Below are 22130 nucleotides of genomic sequence, written 5' to 3'. Positions count from 1 at the left end.
CAAATTTCATTCTTTTTGATGACTGAGTAGTATTCCATTGCATATATATATATATATATATATATATATATATATATATATATATATCACATCTTCTTTATCCATTCATCAGTCGATGGATGTTTGGGTTCTCTCCACAGTTCGGTTATTGTTGATAATGCTGCTATAAATGGGGTGCATGGACCCCTTCAAATCAGTATTTTTGTATCCTTTGGGTAATTACCTAATAGTGTAATTGCTAGATCGTAGGGTAGTTCTATTTTTAGTTTTTTGAGGAACCTCCGTACTGTTCCACAGCGGCTGCACCGGTTTGTATCCCCACCAACAGTGCAAGAGGGTTCCCCTTTCTCAGCATCCTCGCCATCTCGTGTTGTTTCTTATGTTGTTAATTTTAGCCATTCTGACAGGTGTGAGGGGGTATCTCATTTTGATTTGTTTTTCCCTGATGATAAGTGATGTTGAGAATTTTTTCATGTTTCTATTAGCCATCTAGATGCCTTTTTAATTGCACAAGGATATGTAAAAAGTATTCTAGAATGCTTCTTTTTTTTTTTTTTTTTTTTTAATTTATTTTTGAGACAGAGAGAGACAGAGCATGAACGGGGGAGGGTCACAGAGAGAAGGAGACACAGAATCTGAAACAGGCTCCAGGCTCTGAGCTGTCAGCACAGAGCCCGACGCGGGGCTTGAACCCACGGACCGTGAGATCATGACCTGAGCCGAAGTCGGACGCTTAACCGACTGAGCCACCTAGGCGCCCCTAGAATGCTTCTATGTTACATATAGGCTTCTCTCCTCTCCTCTTCTTTCTTTTTTCTTCTTTCCTTCCCACCTTCCCTGCTAGTCCTGGGCCTGTTTTTCCTAGACCGATTCCCTAAGCCCTCTCCTGCTCCGTTCTGTTTTGTAACACAGGGAAGTAGATCCATTCAGCCTGTGAATCCAGGCTCTAGGACATTTGGCTTCCAGCTGAGTTTGGCCAAAGTTTGGGCCTGATGTGTCTCCAAAAGTACTAGCCAGAGATTGGGAGTAGGTATAGGGGGAGAAAAAGCCAAGGTGTATCTTTTCCTCCCCATCTGCCTCAGGTGACATCTCCATTGCTCCTGCTCCCATGGACAGGCCTGCTAGGGCTCAAGCTGCTCATCACCTGGCTCCTGGGCCTTAGTGACCCTGGCTTCCCACTCTGCCCCTTTGCCTTATGCGTGGCAGTGGTTCCTGCTCTTGCTAAGTTCTGGGATGCCTCTCCATCCCCTGTCCCGCCACCCGTGTAACCAATCCATCTCATTAAGGCTCCTCTACTGTAAATAATTGAGGTGTCTTCCTTCTGCTCAGATCTGAACTGATCTGCATCAATCTACCAAACCTTGGCTGGGTACCCACTCATGGCCGGGCTCCGTGCAGGATGCACAGGGAAAGAGGTGCTCCCAGGTTAAGGGAGCTAAGTGAAAAGCCTCAGAGTATTCCCAAACCCAGCAGAACTTACAGGTAAGTTCTGCCATGACCCGGGCTTCCTCCTTCTTTCAGAGGCAAGCCAAAAACAGTGCACAAGACCCTTGGTATGTCCCGTTCACTGTCCATTGCACAAGTAATTTTGGGGATGCTTCTGGATGGAGAGGGAAATGCCTGTTGGCTTTCACATTCTCCCAGCCAAATGCTACTACCAGGGGTTCTCAGTTTTAAGAAAGCCCAGCTTCCACAAATTGTTTTTTACTCCCTCTTTTTCTCCCCCAAACAGCCTTACCTAGGAAGCAGGAGGAATCTTTTCCAGAGTATTTGCTTCAGCAAAATGCCATGGGTGAATTGCCCATAAAGGCTAACAATGGAGAAAAGTCAGAGGTACCAAGTGCCTTCTAGATGCCTAGATATCTTGCATGAGATTTGGAGACAACTTGAACACAAAACCTATTTCCCCACTTAAAAGTTTATGGCTTTGGCAATTTAGACAATTATTCTGAGCTTCACTTTTCTTATGTGTGTAATGGCAACAATAAGTGTCTTCTTCAGGGAATCATTGTTTCTCATTATTGCAACATCCAGAAACATGACCAACTATGTTAATATAGATAGGTGCCCCATCCCACTCCCTGCTACAGACACATAGAGATGCTAGATGAACTCCAGCAGAAATGTTTTATTTTTACCACCAGATCTGAAAAATGTGAAGAGAAGGCCCAAGATGTCAGGAATGAAAAAGAAATGAAAACTCAAAGCCAGAACAGGGTACAGGTGATGTGGCTTAGCAGCACACAGGGTTTTCACACTTAGCTATCGATCCTGCGGGCTGCGGGCTAGGGTTCCAGCGTACATTAAGGAGTGGGAGATGAGGTTTCAGTCCCAGCCAGGTGAGGAAGCTGGAACAGAGACCCATGAATAAAGCCCTGACATTGGAAGATCTGCTCCCTTCCACGCAAAGGACTGGGAAACTGTACCCCAGCGTTAGCGAACTTGTAAGGAAGCATCATGTCTAAAGAGGCTGTAGGTGGGGGAAAAGGACACTCATGAGAAATGAGAACCCTAATCTCTGCCAAATGCATATGGGGGAGGTGTTAAATTTACTTTGCCTATATGCACAGGCACCTACTGAGATAAAGTGACATAAAAATTGGTCCAGGCCATTAAAATTCTTAGGTTAGGACTGAAGTCAGACCTATTAAAATTCTTAGGTTAGGGCTGAAAGGTATATTCAAAATAGCTCTGTGGGGATGCTTAACAATCCAGGGCTTGAGGAAGTCACTAGGAAAAACAATCCCTGATGAAGAGACTCACAAAATATAACAAACCACATGTGGAAAGAAATGACCAAAATAGAGCGTCAAAGCACATAACAAACTAGATAGAAAAGGGGTAAAAATAGAACCATCTGAAAGAGACTCTGAATTAGGATGATTAAAACAGAGATAAGAAAAGGAATAGAAGCCATAATAATAATAATAATAATAATAATAATAATAATAATAATAAAACAGAATAGTAGGAGAAAAGAGTTGGGAGACTTGAAAAACATCCACATAGAACTTCCAGAAATGAAAAGCAGCCCCTGAAATTAAAAACTCAACGGATGAGTCAAACTACATATATTAGATGTAGTTGAAGAGGTATTAGAAGAGAGATTTGAGGAAATCACCCCAAATGGAGTAAAGACAGAAAAGGATAGAAGCCTTCAATAAGAGCTTAAGAGATATGAAGGATAAAAAGAAAAATTCAAGCATAGGCATTCCAGAAAGATTTAATAGAGGGAATGGTAGAAAATCATTACTTAAAATATTATAGCTGTATTAGTAAGGGTTCTCCAGAGAAACAGAACCAACATATGTGCGTAGGGATATGTATATGTGTATACATGCGCACACACACACACACACACACACACACACACAGAAATTCATTATAAGGAATTGGCTTACACAACCATGGCAGCTGACAAGTCCCAAGGTTTGCAGTTGGCAAGCTGGACACCCACGAGACCCAATGGTATATTTCCAGTCTGAGTATGAAGGCCTGAGAACCTTGAGAGCCAGTGGTGTAAGTTCTAGTCTGGAAGCCAGCAGGCTTGAGACCCAAGAGAAGCTGATGTTTCAGTTTGAATCTGGAGGCCAGAGAGGGCAAATATCTCAACTCAAACAGCTAGGCAGGAAGAGTTCTTTCTTACCTGTCGGGAGAGTCAGCCTTTTTGTTCTAGTCAGGCCTGATCTGATGAGGGCCACCCACATTAGGGCAATCTGTTATGTGTCACCCCAAAATGCCCTCACAGACACACCCAGGATAATGTTTGACCAAATACCTGGGTGCCCCCATGGCCCGTTCATACCCTGATGAAACTGTGAAACTGCAAGGCCAAGAGAAAAAAAAATAAAAGCTCTCCGTGAAGAGGGACAGATTTCCAATGTGTTAATTGCAATGAAGGCAGCCTTCTCATCAGCAACAGCAGAAACCAAAAGACAGAAGGATAATATTTGCAAAGCATGGAAAGAAAATAAATCTCAACACGGAATTCTATACACAGTTAAATTCATAAGCGAGAGCTAGCTTTTCAGACAATTTCAGACACGCAAAGCCAATGAGTTTACCTCACACAAACTCTCGCTGAAAGACCACTAGGGGATATGCTTCAGTGAGAAAATTCAGTCCAGAAAGAAGATGTAAGGAGTGGGATACAAGTGAGGTCAGGGCTCCAGCCGGCTCCCCTGTCAGCCCGGAGAGCCGAGTATGAACATTCCAGGAATTTTGAGATCTGCCTGCTAAATATGGTCATCGTTGAACATCAAATTATATAAACTTACAGTTAAATGAATGATTTCTTTAAAAAGGTGAAAAAAAATCCTCACAAATGCATCACTTCTTAATTACTTTACTACAGTGCTTCTACTATCTACGTTCTTGGGGTTATTCGTATTTCTTGTATCTAATGGAAGAAGGTGCTACAAAATTGTGTGCTAGTGTGCATTTCTCCTCATCTCTGTATTTCAGTGATGTCAGGTTGGCAACCTGAGCATTTATACCCCAGAGATCAACAAATGCTACAAATCAGGGCTCCCTTACCCAATACCAACGTAAAAACTAGTTGTTAAAATATCTATCAGCACACCACTGAATACAAGAAACAGCGGTTTCCACTTCCAGGTATGTATCCGAGAACTGAAAACATATATCCACAAAAATACTTGGACACATAAGTTCACAGCAACCTTATGCATAACAGCCAAAGGGGGAAACAATTTAAATGTCCATCAACTAGTGACTAGCAAATAAAATGTTGTTTATCCATACAGTGGAATAGTATTCAGGCATAAAAAGAACGAAGTACTGATGCATGACCCAACATGGATGAGCCTTGAAAACATTATGCTACGTGAAAGAAGCCAGACATGAAAAGCCATATATTATATGATTCCATTTATTGAAATTTCTAGAACAGGCAAATCCATAGAGACAGAAAGTAGTTTAGTGGTTGCCAGGGGCTGGAGATAGGAGGGAATGGGGAGTGACCGGTAATAGATATGGGATTTCTTTGGGGGGTGATGCAAATGTTCTAAAATCGGATAGTGGTGATGGTCACACAATTTTGTGAATATACTAAAAACTGCAGAATTGTATACTTAAAAAGGGTGAATTTCATTGTACGTGAATTATATATTTAAAAAAATTTTTTTAATGTTTATTTATTTTTGAAAGAGAGAGAGACAGAATGTGAGTGGGGGCAGGGGGCAGAGAGAGAAGGAGACACAGAATCCAAAGCAGACTCCAGGCTCCAAGCTGTCAGCATAGAGCTGGATGTTGGGCTCGAATTCACAAACTGTGAGATCATGACCGAAGCTGAAGTCAGACGCTCAACCGACTGACCCACCCGGGAGCCCCACGTGAATTATATTTTGATAAAACGAAGGGACTAAAGAAAGGTAGGCAAAGAAATTAATACCCAGGCTTGTAAATATAAATAATACCGGCTGTTAAATCATCTAATGGGGAGGGGAGGGTGGTTAAAATAAATTGGAACCAAAATACTAAAAACCAAATTACTGGAAGATGGAGGGGGTGGAGATTGGAAATAAAGAATTCTAAGGATCCTGAAATCTTCACAACGAGCTAGAGATAGTGACTGACTTAACAACGTTATTTCAAGTGTGCACATTAATAATGGAAGAACTCCCACTGAAAGAACAGAATTAGAATGTATAACTTCCAAACCATTAGTGAGAATAAAAAGGAAGTAGAGAAAACACCTAAATCAAAGACATCAGGATAAAAGAATAAAGCAAACATGTGGCAAACCAACAAAACAATGGAAAAAATCGCCGATATATCATCCTAATAAGAAATATAAACATGACTGAGACAAGACAAAGATTCTCAGATTCGATTTTTAAAAATCCAGCTGTACGTTGATTACAAGAACACATTCACAAGGTAATGAACCAGAAATTTTAAAAGGCTGGGGGAAAATATACTGAGTCAACACTAATGAAATAATGCAATCATAATAGATTTTAAGGCAAAAAGCATTGTTAGAGATACGGTCATATGCTTTAGTGACAAAAGGGACAGTTCATCAGGAAGATATAATGACCTAGAACCTCTCTGTACCAACGGAAAAAAACACTGCCTCCAGATAAGATTATGCGGAGACAAGGACAAATCCACATAGAGATTCTAACACGTCTTCCTCAGTAGCTGATTAAGTTGATGAAATATTTGTAAGGCTGTAGGAGATTTGAAGACCACAACAGTCAAGCTTTTTCTTTTCATCTTTCTACACACACACACTCCCAGGCCTCGAAAGTTCCTCCTCCCTGTAGCTGCGGAGTCCACTGCCAAAATTTGTGGATTCTCACAGTACAGTGGGTTGGTTCTGTGCCAATCCCCTTTCATCCTATAGCTAGTTCTTGGCTCAGACAGTAGTTGCCTCTTGCCTGAACCACTATAATTGTCTCCTAATTGACCCCCCTGTATTTATGGAGGATCGCCCAAATGACATGTGGCTCAGTAGTTTCATTTTGATGCTATATATTTTATCTTTGGATTAGGCCAGACTAAAGGTATTATGATATTTCAGTCACAGTGGAAGTACTTTTACTAAACTGAGTTCTAGTGTGAAGTTATTGGTTATTTGGAGGGATGGTAAAGACAGAATCCTAGGAAACTCCCTCTGGCTGGTATATTATTCCAGGTACATACAGTTCTCTCTCTATGAGGAATTTTGTGGGGGAAATATTCTGAAATCTATGCTTCTGTCCAACCAATTTCTATATATTTTATGGACACCAAATCATGCAACTGATATTTCCACTTTGCTAGGGTCACTAGGAAACTCAGTCAAATTGGTAGGCCACTTTTTTTTAATGTTTTTTAAAATTTATTCTTGCGAGAGAGAGAACACGAGCCGGGGAGTGGCAGAGAGAGAGACACACAGAATCTGAAGCGGGCTTCAGGCTCTGACCTGTCAGCATAGAGCCCCATGCGGGGCTTGAACTCACCAACCGTGAGATCATGACCTGAGCTGACGTCAGATGCTTAACTGACAGTCAGATGCTTAACTGACAGAGCCACCCAGGCGCCCCCGCAGGCCACTTTTAACAGGTATATAAATAACTAGTATTTATTGAATACTTGCTGTGAAGCAAGCACTGCTCCAAATGCTTTACATGTTTTAATCTATTTAACCCCCATCTCATTCCAATGAAATATGACCACTGAGTCTTCAGCATGCATGTGAGGAAAATACCTGAGACCAGAGAGAGAACTATCCCAAAGAACTAGAAGGAACGATTCCCAAAGATCACCCAGGCTCAGTTCCTGTTCCAACATTCAGAGTAGCAGGCATGTTTCACAAGGCATCAGGTTCATTACAATAGTGGGGCAAAATTAGCCCTAGACTAATATTGCTCTGGTTCCTTCTAACAAGGTTTAAAGGTAATACCCAAAAGTTATTTCCAGAATTGCAAAATCCTTCGATTGAAACTGACCAAGATAAGTAGAATGGGTAGATAAGAACATTAAAACAGTTACAACTGAAGCCCGTGTGTTCAAGAAGCTAGAGAAAAGACTAAGCTGTTAATTAGAGGCATAGAAGATACAAAAAAGATCCAAATCATAGTAGCAACAAACACTCAGTGCCCATATCTTGGTTTCTAAATACCATTCTCCAAGAAAAGAAACAAGCATCTTTTAGAGAAATGTTTTGATTGATGATCTAGAACAGGGAAAATACAAGATGATTCTGGAGCACACTGTAGTACTAGAAAGTAAGAAAGTGTTTAAAAACAAAGGAATGGGAGCATGTCAGAGAGACACAGAAGTCAACCTGAAAGAGCATCCAATGGCCAAAACTGGAACAATTTGAGCAACAAAATAAATAACATCGCGTTGGATTATAATGCAAAATATCAAACAAATATACATGAGATATAAATAAATATATATCTGACTGAATAAACAAATTGGGGAGAAAGATAATTATTTCACACAGAACTCCAAATAATATATGCAGATACTCCCCTTTCGCAAGAGGTGGAACTTAATCACTCCCCTTCCCTGAGTGTGGGTTGAAATGGGTGATTTGCTTCCAAAGAACAGAGTATGGAAAGGGAAAAACAGTATCTTCACTGAAGGAAAATCTATCAAAACTACCTACTCAAGTGATTAAAGTGAATGTCACCAAGGAGGTCATGTGGCTCTCACATGCCCTCTAATTTGGTGTAGTAACAAGAACACTTTACCTCCTATTCTTTCTCAAAATCCATAACCCAAGTCTAATCGTGAGAAAAACATCAGACAAACCCAAATTAAGGGATGTTATGTAAAATACATGACCAGTGCTCTGTCACTGGGGACTGGACCAGTGCTCTTTAAAACATTCAAGGTCATAAAAAACAAGATAAGATTGAGAAACCATCATGGGTCAGAAGAGACTAATGAGACATAACAACTAAATGAGATTGTTCCTGGAACAGAATAAAAGACATTAATGGAAAAGCTGTTGAAATCTGGATAAAATGTGGGGTTTTGTTAATCGTCATGCAACAACATTGGTATCTTAGTTTGGGGATAAGTGCACCCCAGTGATGTAAGATAACAACATTGGGAGAAACTAAAACTGGATGAAGGGCTTTTGGGAATACTCTGTGCCATCTCCGCAAATTTTACATAAATCTAAAATTATTCCAAAATAAAAAAAAATTAAAAAACCAAGTCAAATTTCTTGAGATGGAAACTGCCATATTTGAGATGAATACGCAAAATGAGATTAAAATAGAGTGGATGTTTCCGAAGAAAGCATTAGTGAATTTGGGGACACAGCAATAAATACTAGAAGGAGGAGACAAAAAGGAAAAAATTGAACAGAATCAGTGAGCTGTGGGACAACTTCAAGTAGCCTACTATTCATGTGATTGGAGTTCCTAAAGGAGAGAGGGGCAGAAAAATATTTGAAGAAATAATGTCCATAAATTTTCCAAATTTGATGAAAAGTTTAGGCCCACAAATCCAAGAAGCTCAGTGAACCCTAAGCACAAGGACATGAATAAAACCCCCCAAAACAAAAACCAATTATACCAGGGCATATAAAATCAAATCGCTAAAGTCAGTAATAAAGAAAAGATGTTAAGAACAGCAAAAGAGGAAACAGTACATATGCAAGAACAAAGATAAGAATTACAGCAGACTCTTCCTCAGAAATAATGCAAGCCTAAAGACAGTAGAGCAAAATATTCAAGGTACAGAAAAAAAATGTCAACTTATAATTTGAAAATATCTTTCAATAACAGATGTGACAATGGGAAAAGAAAAGTCTTTTCAATAAAAGAAGCCTTTTCAATAAGCACAGGAATAACTTGAGTCCACATGCGAAAGAATGAAGTTGGGACACTTACCTCACACCATATACAAACACAAACTCAAAATGGATCAAAAACCTAAATATAATAGCTAAACTATAAAGCTCTTGGGAAAAAACATAGGGATAAATCTTCATGACTTTTGATTTGGCAACGGTTTCTTAGCACAAAGCAACCAAAATATAAGTCAATAAATAAACTGGACTTCCTCAAAATGAAAACTTTTCTGTATCAAAGGACACTATCAAGAAAGTTAAAAGACAATCCATAGAATGGCAGAAAATATTTGCAAATCATATATCAAATGAAGGTCTAGTATCCAGAATATATAAAGAACTCTTCCAAGTCAACAATAAAAAGACAACCCAAATAAAAAGTGGGCAAAAAGGCTTGTGTAAGAGACATTTCTCCAAAGATACACATATGGCCAGAAAGCACACCAAAAGATGCTTGACATCATTAGTTTTTAGTTTTTAGGGGAAAAACAATGAGATTCCACTTCACATTCACTAGGATGGATATACATATATCATATCCATCCTAGTGAATATCCATCACTATATATGTGTATACATGTATACATATATACATGTATATATGTGTATATATATATATCTCCCACTATATATATATATCTCCCACTATATATATAAAGGGAATCCACTATATATCCACTATACATATAAAGGGAAAATAATAGGTGTTGGCAAAAATGTGGAGAAATTGGAACCCTCACTTCATACACTGCTGGTGAGAACGTAAAACGGGCAATCACAGTGGAAACAGTCTGGCGGTTCCTCAATAAGTTAAGCATAGAAATACCATATGACCAAGCAATTCCATTCCTAAGTATATACCCAGGAGAATTAAAAATGGGTGTTCAGGGGCGCCTGGGTGGCTCAGTTGGGTAAGCGTCTGACTTTTGATCTTGGCTCAGGTCATGATCTCACAGTTTGTGAGATCGAGCCCCACATCTGGCTCTGCGCTGACAGCATGGAGCCTGCTTGGGATTTTTCTGTCCCTCTCTGCCCCTCCCCTGCTCGCACTCTCTCTCTCAAAATAAATACACATTCCAAAAAATTTTTAAAAAATAGGTGTTAAAAAAAACTGTACACACACATTCATAGTACCACTATTACTATTCATAATAGTCAAAAGATAGCAACACAAAAGTATATCAATGGATGAATGGATAAACAAAATATGGCATATCAATACAATAGAATATTATTCAGCCATAAAAAGGAATGAAGTACTGATACATGCTACAATATGGATGAATCCTGAAAACATTATGCTAAGTGAAAGAAGCCAGGCACAAAAGGCCACATATTGCATGACTACTTTTATATGAAAATTTCAGAATAAGCAAATCCATTGAGACAGAAAGTTGATTAGTGGTTACCAGGGACTCCGGGTGGTGGGGAGGAATGGGGAGTGTCTGCTTAATGGATACAAGATTTCCTTTTGGAGTGATGAAAGCCTTCTGGAACTAGATAGTGGTAGTGATTGCACAATACCATAAATATTCTAAATGTCACTGAAACGTACATTTTAAAAGGTCAATCTGGTGAATTTTGTTATGTGAACTTCGTCCCAATAAAAAAAAGCAACTACCATTGAAGTCTATTCTTTTATTCACCTAGCAAACAATTGTTGAACAATGCCAGGCAAGCTTTAATCTGGATGCAGGGAATACGGAGACTAATTAAATGTGGTTTGGCTTTTGGGGAGCCAAAGCCGGTAAGGTAAGGGAGGAAAAACATTCTGCAAACAATTCAGGTCAATTAAGTGTTAAAGTTTCCTTGACCTGAGAATGTGTGGCTGCTTTCCCATTGCAAAGAACAGCAAGGATAAGGTTAAGGCTTGAGTTGCTGAGTAGGAGTTTGCTGGGTGGATGGGGGGGGGGGGGGGGGAATTCCAGGCAGAGGGCGGGATCTGTGGAAGCTCAAAAAGCTGGGGTCCAAAAGCCTCCGGTTTTCAGTACACTTTAAACCATACAGCACGTGTGCGGGCAGTGTGGAGGATGTACTTCAGGATAGTGAGGTGACAGGTTGGTAACCGCCTTCATCTGGTTGCAGTGGGTGATGCCAAGAAATGTTAGGGGAATGACATGGACCTCACTGAATGTGAGGGTCCAAGAAAGTAGGACTCCAAGATCGGGCCGCTTGGTGGGTGGTGAATCCCGCAGGTCCCTAAAGTTGGTCTGCAAGACTTTCTGTTCTCAGAGCACATCAAACCAGATTCACACCCCTCTCCCCCTTCGTATATATTCTACTTTTTTGATGATTTTTTTTTTTTTTTTTTGCATTTTAAACCTACTTCCCTTTTCCTTAGGCTTCCTGTTTTCCTGTTCGAAATATGCGTTACTATGGAAATGTCATGGCACAGTATAGTGGCATTTACAAGTGAAATGTAAAAAATTTTCAGAACATCTCAAAACGCACCAAGTCTATGGTTTAGGAATATAAACCCTAATGATGTGAGAGCATTCACGCCTTCAGACACTGTGTCATAAATATAAACACACCCGGAAATTCGAGACGGCAGAGAGGAGATAGCTGAGAACTTTATTAGGATTTACGTGTCCAGATTTTAAAAACGTGTATGAGAAATATTAAAAACATAAAACCCAACACACTACTTGAAAAGGACATCTGGAAAAAATGAATGACAGAATGCCAGCATTTACTTGTGAATACACACCTCTGGTAGAAGGACCAGAGGGCCTGGACACCCCAAGGAAACTTGGAAAAACCTTTGTCCTACTTCTGTGCTATAAATATGTTCCTTAAAAATTGCATATAAATCAACGGTTGGTAAATCATATATGTATCAAACATAAGGCTGACTGCTGTTTTAAAGATACCTTCACAATGTACACATCAGTAAAGGCAATTATTACCAATGGAGTAATGGAAAAAAACTCACTGCACTGAGTGAAATTCAAGGTCCTTCATTATTATCCTGGCTCCGCCACCAGCTGGATGTGTGATTCAAGAAAATCACTCAACCTCCCTGGGCCAATTTCCTCATCGAATCTGATTTGTGGTTCAATGGATTCCTCATCGAATTCCTCATCGAATCTGAGTTGTGATTCTGAATTTTCTCTTAGTAGGTTCCTAGAGCAAGGTATAGGGGTACTGGCCTCCAGCCTAACATCTAGTTGCTTCTGAGAGACAATACCTCACACTGAATCCTGGGGATGGTATAGCCAGCAGGCCACTTACCACTGCTCTGTGTATTTTGTCTCTCTGTACCCCACTTTCTCATTCCTACAATCACCCTGTGTATGATCATCCTAACTTTTTGCCCCAAATTCTGTGTAAAAGCTTGTTCCTTACAGTCGTCCTCTGGAAAAGACTGACAGTTGAAGGTGGGAGCCCATTCTCAGTGGTCTCTCCACCTCTGGCCCTGCCTCCATGCCACGAGGCCGGGCACAGCCTCAGGGCAAGGGCTGTACCCTCTGTGCCTACCACAGGCCCAGACCTGAAGAGGAAATTCAGTAAATGAATGGATGTTTCTGGAGGAGGAAGATGAGCCAGGGAAATGGGTCTGGTGAAGTACCTGAACCCCTAGGGGTGAACTTTTGGCTGCTATTTTCCAACATTCCTTGAACCTTCCAAAATTTCCACAATGGGGCAGAAATATAAACATACCATAAGCATTAAACCCGCCTTTTCCTGGCTTTTTGTCAATGCCCTGGTATCCCATAAATAACGCAAACTTTGCCTGGCTCACCAGTACTGGGAATAGGGCATAGGGCACACAGCTTTAACAGAAACAGCCATTGTGGTCTGTGCATCTGTTTTACTTAAACAGCAATGACACCCCCGCATTTGTCTTTGTGGACCTAACACCTGCCATCTAGCCCGAGGCAAAGACCCCTGCCAACTGGCTTCAGAAAAGGCCATTTATCAACAGTGTTTAGGCACCACCTTGAGTAATCTGCCATACAGGAAGTACAAAACAAAACTGTAGGAATTATTTGTCTTCTTAAGCAAAAACAGGTTTAAGCCTTATTAACTGGCAAGAGCTAGAAGGCAGAGTCAGGATTTTTGCCGATTACTACCATGTTGTAGAGTAATTCAAGAGACATTAGGAAGACTAAAGAAGCAAAGGAAGAGGTGCCTGGGTAGCTCAGTTGGTTGAGTGTCTGACTCTTGATTTCGGCTCAGGTCATGATCTCAGGGTCACGGGGTCAAGCCAAGTCGAGCCCACCACCCCCGCTCTGGTGCTGAGCCTGCTTAAGATTCTTCTCTCTCTCCCTCTACCCCTCTCCCTTGCTTGCACTCTCTTTCTTTCTAAAAACAAAAGCAAACAAAAAACAAAACAAACAAAAAAAGGAAATTACTATCTACTTAGTACTACATGCCAAGTCTTGTGTTGGGCATCACCTATGTTATTTAATGTAAGCTTCACATCTAATCATCACTATCTAACATGCTATATTCTTGCTCTTAAATGTATGCTCAGAAGGAGGAACATTCTTTTGTCTCATTTATTGCTATATCTTTAGAGTCTAGGACAGTGTCAAATACACATAAGCAGTCAATAAATATTTGTTGAATGAACAAAACAAACAAGTCCATGAGATAAGTGTTATTATTCTCCTTTTACAGATGAGTAAACTAGAGTGCTCCAAGGGTGCAAATGAATTGCCCAAAGTCACGTGGTCTATTAAGGAGCCAGAACTAACACCCATGTTTCACTCTTCTGTTCTTTCTACAGACCAACACTTACACTTCAATATTAAAGAACTCTCTCAGCTTGGCAAATCCATAATTTATATGCCTATAGAAGATGTACGTACTCAACTGAAAGTTTGAAATTTTACTGAGAAGATGTTTGGCATTTTAATGATAAACGTTTTGCTACAGCAACAATGGAGGACACATTTTCCCAACATAACAGTCGCATTTATGGATAGGCATTAGCTACATCATTTCTCACTTTAAAATCCTGTAACACGATTACTCTGAAGACATAGATAAAAAGCACAGCAATTCCAGATCCCACCAAAATAACATTTGCAAACTTTAGTTTTGTAAGTTACAACATTACGATGACTCATGATATGCTGTGGGATTCCCAGTTTGGAATACCAAATATTTCCATGTGCGTCCAGGTTGCTTGAGCATCCCAGTATGGGAGGAGGCAGGCTTGGCACATCAATAGGCATTTCTATCCTAAAAAAATGATATGGAAGGCTCAAGGATTCTTCAGAGAATCAACTGCAATAAAATCCATCTTGAGAATATTCACTTTGTATGAGAGAATGCGAGAATGAGGTTAATTTTGCTCAGGAGAGTATTCCATATCCTTTCCCATTGTCAGAACATACCTGATCCATTCGTGCTTTTACTTACCTAGGATTACATAACATGGTACCTTCTCATACCACTTTGCCTTTTTTGTAGGGATCCTGGTCACCTGCCTTTCCTCTCGGGCAGGCCCTTTTCCCTTCTGTCCCACTCTTGCTACCCGCAGTGCAATGGCATACAGCCTCCGTATCCACCCAGACAGTTCATTATTCATGGACCAAACTAGCGGTTTGGCCTTCACTGTCTTCCATCGCCACCTTTTGGTGCTACTGTCTTATTCTGATAAAAGTAATAACATTTGGACAAATGTTGTTTAAAAGAGAAGAAATGGAAAATTAAAAAAAAAAACAAACTTATAACCCAACCACACAGAGTTGGCATACCCGTTCTGGTCATTTAAAAGACTGAGCCTGGGTGGCTCAGTCAGTTAAGTGACTGGCTTCAACTCAGGTCATGATCTCACTGTTTGTGGGTTCGAGCCCTGAACTGGGGCTCCGTGCTGACAGTGCAGAGCCTGCTGGGGATTCTCTTTCTCTCTCCCTCTTTCTCTGCCACTCCCCGACTTGTGCTTTCTCTCTCTCTCTCTCTCTCTCTCTCTCAAAATAAATAAACTTTAAAAAAAAAGAGACAATTTTGGATTTATATATACTATTTTGTATAACACCCTTTTCACTTAATATAAGCATTTTGCCATGGTGTTTTAACTGTTCATAAACGTTAATTATAATGACTGCATAATAGTCTATTGTATGGTCATACTGTAATTTATTTAACCAATTTTCTACTGTTGGACTTCTGGGTTGTTAAGCATAAATTCTGCCCACATTTTAGACTATTTCTTTAGGACAGAGTCCCAGAAGTGGAATTAGAGCATCAGGAGATATAAACATTTTTAAAGCTCCTGATAGATACTGCCAAATTGCTTTTCAGAAAGCTGTTGCCAATTTACACTTCCAACACTGCCAGCGTGTTTTCCTACCAATACAGATCTGTCTAAAGGATAATAAAATCTAAGTGGAACATACAGTCCTCAAATTATTCACGCAGTTGGAGAGGCTTCACGACCGCAGCACAGAGACTTACGGCAAAGGTCATACCTATTTTCAGGTATGCAATTAACAATAAGTTAGTGTGGGGACATGGAAGAGAAGTTCTACCCGGGTGAAGAGTAATATAATTAGATTTTAGACTGTCAGATCTAAGGCCCATGTCTGTTTTCTCCATTGCTGCACCTCAGCACACAGGACAGTGCCTGGGACATATAGTCGCTTGACAAAAATTTTTGGAATTAACACAGAACCTGCTTTCAGATGCAACTATTCAGCAGCTGTAGTATTTCGTCACTCCAGGATTCAAGAAAAACTTGACTTGCTGGATTAAATACCTTTGTAAACATCTGTTCAATCCTGAGATTCTATCTCAATTTTGGGAAACCAGTTTAAATAAAGGTGACACAATACGGCTCTCTTTGGGGGAAAAGCAAGTAAAACAAGGGTACACCCTTGGCCCCAGCGTGCGCTGAATCGTGAGTGTTGTCGCTTCCACAGTAGTCACTTTCATAGGTAAGAACATAAACTCATTCAAATGCTGCCCATGGTCAAGGCAATTTTGGAACCACCTTCAGCTCCTTGTTATCACTGGTTGCAACTTGGAACCATTTGCAGCATCGCCAAAATTGTTTCTGAGATACGAAAAGGGCATAATATAGGTAGTAGTTTGTGTAATATCACTTTTAGTCAAAAACAGCATAGAACTTATTTTGTGAAACAGAATGTGGTTACGATAAACAGTCCATCATTCAGTTGTAGTTCACTCTCCTGGCATCATAAAGATTCCCTTCAATATTCTACAGTCTCCGTGCAGTAAGTGGTCAGACACTAGTGGGTCAATATGGCGTTAACATTATCGATGGAAGAGGATCAGTCATCTGTCATTTTATATACACACTTTACATACACTGGACCAGGGGCAGGCAAACTATGGTCCATGGGCCAAGCCTGGCCCATCATCTGCTTTTCTGTGGTGTATAAGCTAAGAAGTCTAAAAATGGTTTTTTACATTTTTAAATGGTTGAACAAAATCAAAATAGTATTTTGTAACATGTGAAATTCAAATTACAGTATCCATAAAGTTTTATTAGGACACGGCTATGTTCACCTACTTCCGTATTAGCTATATCTGCTTTTGCAATAAAATGCTGAGCAGTTACAACACAGACTGGATGGCCCACAAATCCTAAGACATTTCCTTTACAGAAAAAGTTTTTGTTGACCCCTTTACGAGATCCAAGGGTTGTTGGAAGTATCGAAGTTCCCCACTATAGCTTTTTTATTTCTAGATATTAATACTGGAGAAGGGTGATGCAACCGGTAAGTGTTTGCAAGGATCTGATACGGCAGACTGGAGAAGAGAAATACACGAGGGTTGCCTTGGATAGTGTGTAAAGCCTGGTAAGATCTGAGAGGTCTGATCTAACCAAGAAGCAGTTGGAGAACACAGGGTTACATATACAGTTCCAGGAGCAAAGGAACCTCTTGCTAATTGAGCCACGTGAGACCCTGGTGAGACCCAATCCCAAGGACCTAGAGGTGAAGTGGTCTGCAAATAGCAGGCTGGCTGAGCAGTGCATGTGATGTAGAGACAGTTCCCCAAGGGTATCGCCGTCCTTTACTAGATGGCCTCAAGTCATCTGGCACCCACATTTATCAAGGCATGTTCGCTGGCAAATCTGAATTCTAAGAAATGGATTTGAAAGGAAGTCTCTGGAAAGCAGGCGCCAGGTACACATTCTTCCTAAATAATAACATTTCATTGAGGATTCAGAACCAGGGGCAGAATTCAGAAGATTGCAGAACTATCCACATGTTTTTTAAAATCAAAGATTGGTGAATATTTAATTCTTTCTGGGTTTTTTTTTTTTTTTTCATTACCAGTGGGACAGGTGGAAGTAAAATAGTGTGGTGTGAGGGGTAGAGGAAGAATTAGATAAAATCACTGATGGGATGATCTGCCCTGGAAGGTGTCTATTCTCGTGGACTTCTAGTTGTGGAATGTAACATTCCGTGTGGATTTTGAACCAGAATGCGGATGGGGATGGAGATCAGCCTGAAAGCCAAAGAGATTCATTAAATGACTGTGTTGAGCTTGAGAATTACAGTCAAGGTTTGCAGATGGCCAGCTCTCCTCCTGATGTCCTACAGAGAGCCAGGCTTCATCTTCTATGTTTCCATGGAGCTTACCCAGAGAGGATGGGATTTGGATCTTCTATTTCTGAAAAACTTTCCTGACTCCTGAGCACCAGAGGTAACCAAATTTCCTCTTTAAGAAACCTGTTAACACTGGTTGGCTCTGGGGAGCAGAACCACTGGTGGCTAAGGGTGGGAGGGAGCTTTCTCTTCCTCCCTGTATGTCTCTTAGACAACACAAAAATAAGAACACATACCTCCATGTTGTCCCACCCTGCTTCTTGAGGATAGGAAAGCAACCTGGGGCCACTTTCCCCACTCAAGACTTTAGAGCTGAAGTGAAGAGCTGGAAGAGGGATCTAAAAATTAAGAGTTGTAATGGAAAATCTTGACCAGAAGGGGGAGAGGTGTGATCCTGAACCAGAAAACAAAGCACCAGTGTAGCAGAGGAGAGAGAGCAAACTGGTAGAGAATAGACAGAGGTGTATAAGAAAAGCCAAGGACAAGAGCCTGGGGCACGATGTTGGGTAGATTCTTGAGACTACAGGATTAGCTCAAGAAGCCTGGGTGGGAAGGTGCAGTTCAGGGTTAAAATTTGTGTCGGCAATAAAACCGATTTGGTGGGTGGGCACATAAGGGATACTGTTTTATGAGAACTCTCCTGTCTGGGGATACTCTAGATCATGATCTGGCCTCAGGTTTAGCAACTCTGAGCAGCCACGTATAGATGGTTTGCTGTGGATGAGTGTTAGGGCAGAAATTTTACTTCCCCAAATCTGAGCTGTCTTAGGGTCTATTATCATTTCATTGAATATTTTCCGGGATGCCTTGCAAATGGGCAATGGGCCCCAGTAGTACCGTAGTTCGACCTGACTAGTACTCAGCACAAGAGCTAAAGTAAAACATTAAGTCCTTTTCCTTATAGCTACTTGTAACAATTTGAATTCACACTCTTGATTACCTGCTTCCAGTAGCTGTGTCCAAACCCAGTCTGGGCCACCATTGCTTGTGGTACCCTATGCTCCAGCATGGTCTTGGTCCAGCATCTTTGGAAGGCTCACGCCAGCCCTGTTTACAGGACAGGAATGAGTCCAGAAATAAGTTCTCTCAGGTTGGAGATGTTGCCTAGAGATACTGTTGTAGGATCCTGGCCCTGGCCGAGGAGCATCCAATTCTCCAATAATTACCACTGAACCTAGCAAGGATTAATGAGGTTCAGCCCCAAAGTTGCAACAGCCAGGTACGGAGCCTTTGTTCCAGAAGTGCAGTGTTCCTGGTGGCAAGTGCTTGTGGGGAACCCAGAACCTCTTCTGATGTGGAAGACGTCAGATGACGTCCTGAAACAGAAAGTCTACAAATCGCTAAGTAGGTAGAAGTCTATGAGCTGTTGTTTGGTTTAAGATTTTTCTTGCACAAGATCTTTTATTTGTTGCATAAGGTGTAGGTTTAAGGGTGCCTCAAAACTGACAGGTGTTAGTTGGGAACATGCCATTTTTTGAAGGGGACAGAGATAGTGAAAGAACAGAACTAAAAATAACTGTGTTGAATAATTAAGTGCCGGGCTTCTCTCAACCAATATGTTTTACTAATCTACTAGTTCAATAATAGGAGCTTTGCATGTGAAAACCCTTGGGTAAAACAGACATTGGCTATTCCTGTGAAATGCTGTTTCTAACCACCTTCCACTGCATCTCCATCAGGCATTTCTGAGATGTCTCCAGTCTATGTGGTATTACTTGGAATCCACTTGGGAAAAGTTCCACTGCATAAATCCTGGCAGAGAGGCCGAAAGAGATAAAGGAGTTCGAACTTGCAGAGAATGCTTTTTTTTTTTGGCGTTGGGGGGGGGGGGGTCTGATGGAAAAATTAGATAATCAAATAAGTGAATTATTATAAACCTAGCCACAGACTCAGGGGAAGCAATTTATAAAATAATGGCATAGTTGGGGCAGAGGAAGGGAAGCAAATTATCCCAAATTGTTCATCTTCTGCAACACTATTATCTTCCTCCAGACTTTGCTATTTCAGCCAAGAGCGCCATCATTTTCATACTGATGCAGGTTTGAAGCCTCATGCTGTTTCACCTGCTTGGGAAGCTTCCCCTAATTTCCTAGCCTCCTGTCTCACCCTTCCTTATGGATCCAGTTCAGGAATCATCTCATCTGGAAGTCCACCCACCTTGTGGTGACCGTGTTTTATAATTTCACACTTTCAATGCCCAGGAGTGTTTTTAAAACTGCACGTGCTCAAAAAACACCCGACAGTGTTGGTATTAGTTATAGCTGTGTGGGAATCAGCACATGAGCAGCAGACGCCCTTAATTCAAGGTCTAGAGTATCCTCTTGTCTTCCTCCTCACACATCACAGCCTGGGCCTGAGTCTCCTCACTTATATTTTCTAGGACCAAATCCTCCTTTTCCAGCAGAGGAGTTACCCAAACGAATGGGGGTGCGAAGCACGGGACTAATGAAACAAATCCAGCTCTTCTGTGAGAGACAGGTCTGTGAGATTAGTATGGGTGGCCAACCTCTCAATACTGAGGGGTTCCTACTGAGTCATTTGGGCTGGATATGCCCTTAGCATTGCTCACTAGGTCAGCGTGCCACAGCCTTCTGTACCGTACCTCAGGTCCTGCCTGGGAAGCAGGCTGGAACTGTAGGCCTTCTTTTGGGGTCCTCCCAGAAGAATATGCCTTCCTGGGGACAGAAAGATTCCAGGGGGTCCTGTTCCCACCTTTCAATGGTATGAACCCCTGAGGCAGGATGTTGAGAACTCGGGAACAGGATAGCCACAAGCTAAGGTCTGGGCAGCAAGGAGATCCAAACTTGTTAAGCAAAAGAATTCAAGAACAAACAAGTACCAGCAGTCAACAGCCATACGTTCTTCAAAACTGGAGGATGGCCCAGCAGTCCAGCAAGAGTAACTGGGAGGGCTGTGACATGGGGGAAGGAATGGTAAAGACTGAAAATGGAGGGGCAGCAAAGGAAGGTGCCCAACTGTGAGGCAGCTTTCTACCTCAGGCTCGGCCACCTCACATTCCTTTCACCATGGTGTGAACCAGTCCTGAGCTGCTCTGGTGGGAAGGCTTGTTGATGATGAAGCATGCAGAAGCTGGCTGGCAGGGAAGTGGTTCTGGGGATGAGATACAGGCAGAGGTATCTCCCCGCCAGCTTCACACTGGAGATGAGTCCATGTTTCAGAACTTGTTATCTTTTTCCTTACACACGAGCTATTTTTCCTAGTTTCCCTTGAAAGATCAGACCGAAAGTCAAGTTTCCCAGGCTGAGGTTCATCCTTCAAAATACCTGAGAGGACTTTTGCAGAAACTTTTCTCATATTCAAGTTTTCTTTCAGAATGAGTCTAACAGTTTCTTTATCTAAATTTAACTCTTCGGCCATCATCCTCACTGTCAACCGCCTGTTTGAACAAACCAAGTCCTTGACCTTCTGAATATTTTCATCCGTCCGGTGGGTGACTGGACGGCCACTTCGGGCGTCATCTCGAACGTCTTCCCGCCCTTCCTTAAACCTTTTGTGCCAGTCGAAAACTCTGGCCCTGGACATGACTTCATCCCCATAAGCTTCTTTTAAAAGGTGGTGGGTCTCACTTGCAGACTTGTTCAATTTGACGCAAAATTTGATACTAATCCTTTGTTCTAGATAGCGGTCACTCATTCTGGCACTTAACACAGGAACGTTAAGACCACGACTGTAAGGGAAGACAGAGAAACCAATCTCTATAGGGCTGCAAGTGGAATCATGTCGCTATTAATGCTCCTCCAGAAGCCTCACCAGGGAGGAGTAATTGCTTTTCTGAGTTTTTGCCCCTCAGCTTCCGGGTCGAGGCTGGGGAGGCCTGTCCTGAGAAGCTAACCTGGCCCGAGGGCCAAAGAGAAGCTGTAAAGCTGGGGAAAATGAAATCTACACGTCTCCGTCCAACTTGTGCACGTAGATCTGCCAAGAGTGTGCCAATCAGTCAGCAAGGTCTTCCCGATTCTGCGGCCCTTAAGAGTGTATGGCGATTTCTGCAATAGAGGCCTAAGTGGTGGCAATGGAAGCAAGCAAGGAGAGATGCACCGGCGATACGACGTGCAAGCTCGCCCCAGATCTGCAAAAACCCGCGCAAGCCAAACCTACCGAAAGTGCCGGGGGCTCGCCTGCTCTAGAGTCCCGGGAGACACGCCCGCATGCGCATTACTCTCTCCTCGCGGGGTAGGTTGTGCGCAGGCGCACTGCGGCGGCCCGCGCCAGGCCTCGCCTCCACCCCGCCACACCCCGGCCGGCGCGCTTCTTTG

At 41.8% G+C, this 22130-nt stretch overlaps 1 protein-coding gene and 1 long non-coding RNA gene across 2 annotated transcripts; both read right to left on the bottom strand.

Moving 5' to 3' along the window:
• Positions 1-14144: 14144 nt before the first annotated feature.
• On the bottom strand, positions 14145-22039 carry GVQW3 (GVQW motif containing 3). The gene is made up of 2 exons (XM_053900113.1): positions 18797-22039; positions 14145-17755 (listed from the first exon to the last, which is right to left on the bottom strand). Exon 1 carries the CDS (start codon positions 21508-21510, stop codon positions 20878-20880), a length of 633 nt encoding a protein of 210 aa, XP_053756088.1. The 5' UTR covers positions 21511-22039; the 3' UTR covers positions 14145-17755; positions 18797-20877.
• Positions 14145-22045, bottom strand: LOC109267227 (uncharacterized). Its single transcript, XR_002079990.2, has 2 exons — positions 21973-22045; positions 14145-19608 (listed from the first exon to the last, which is right to left on the bottom strand). It is a non-coding gene; the product is annotated as an uncharacterized LOC109267227 (long non-coding RNA).
• Between the last annotated feature and the right edge of the window lie 85 nt (positions 22046-22130).

The sequence above is a fragment of the Panthera pardus genome, unplaced genomic scaffold, assembly GCF_024362965.1.
Source record: "Panthera pardus isolate Hobbes unplaced genomic scaffold, ASM2436296v1 HiC_scaffold_12, whole genome shotgun sequence".
Taxonomy (NCBI): domain Eukaryota; kingdom Metazoa; phylum Chordata; class Mammalia; order Carnivora; family Felidae; genus Panthera; species Panthera pardus.
This window is presented reverse-complemented; position numbering and strand designations above follow the sequence as displayed.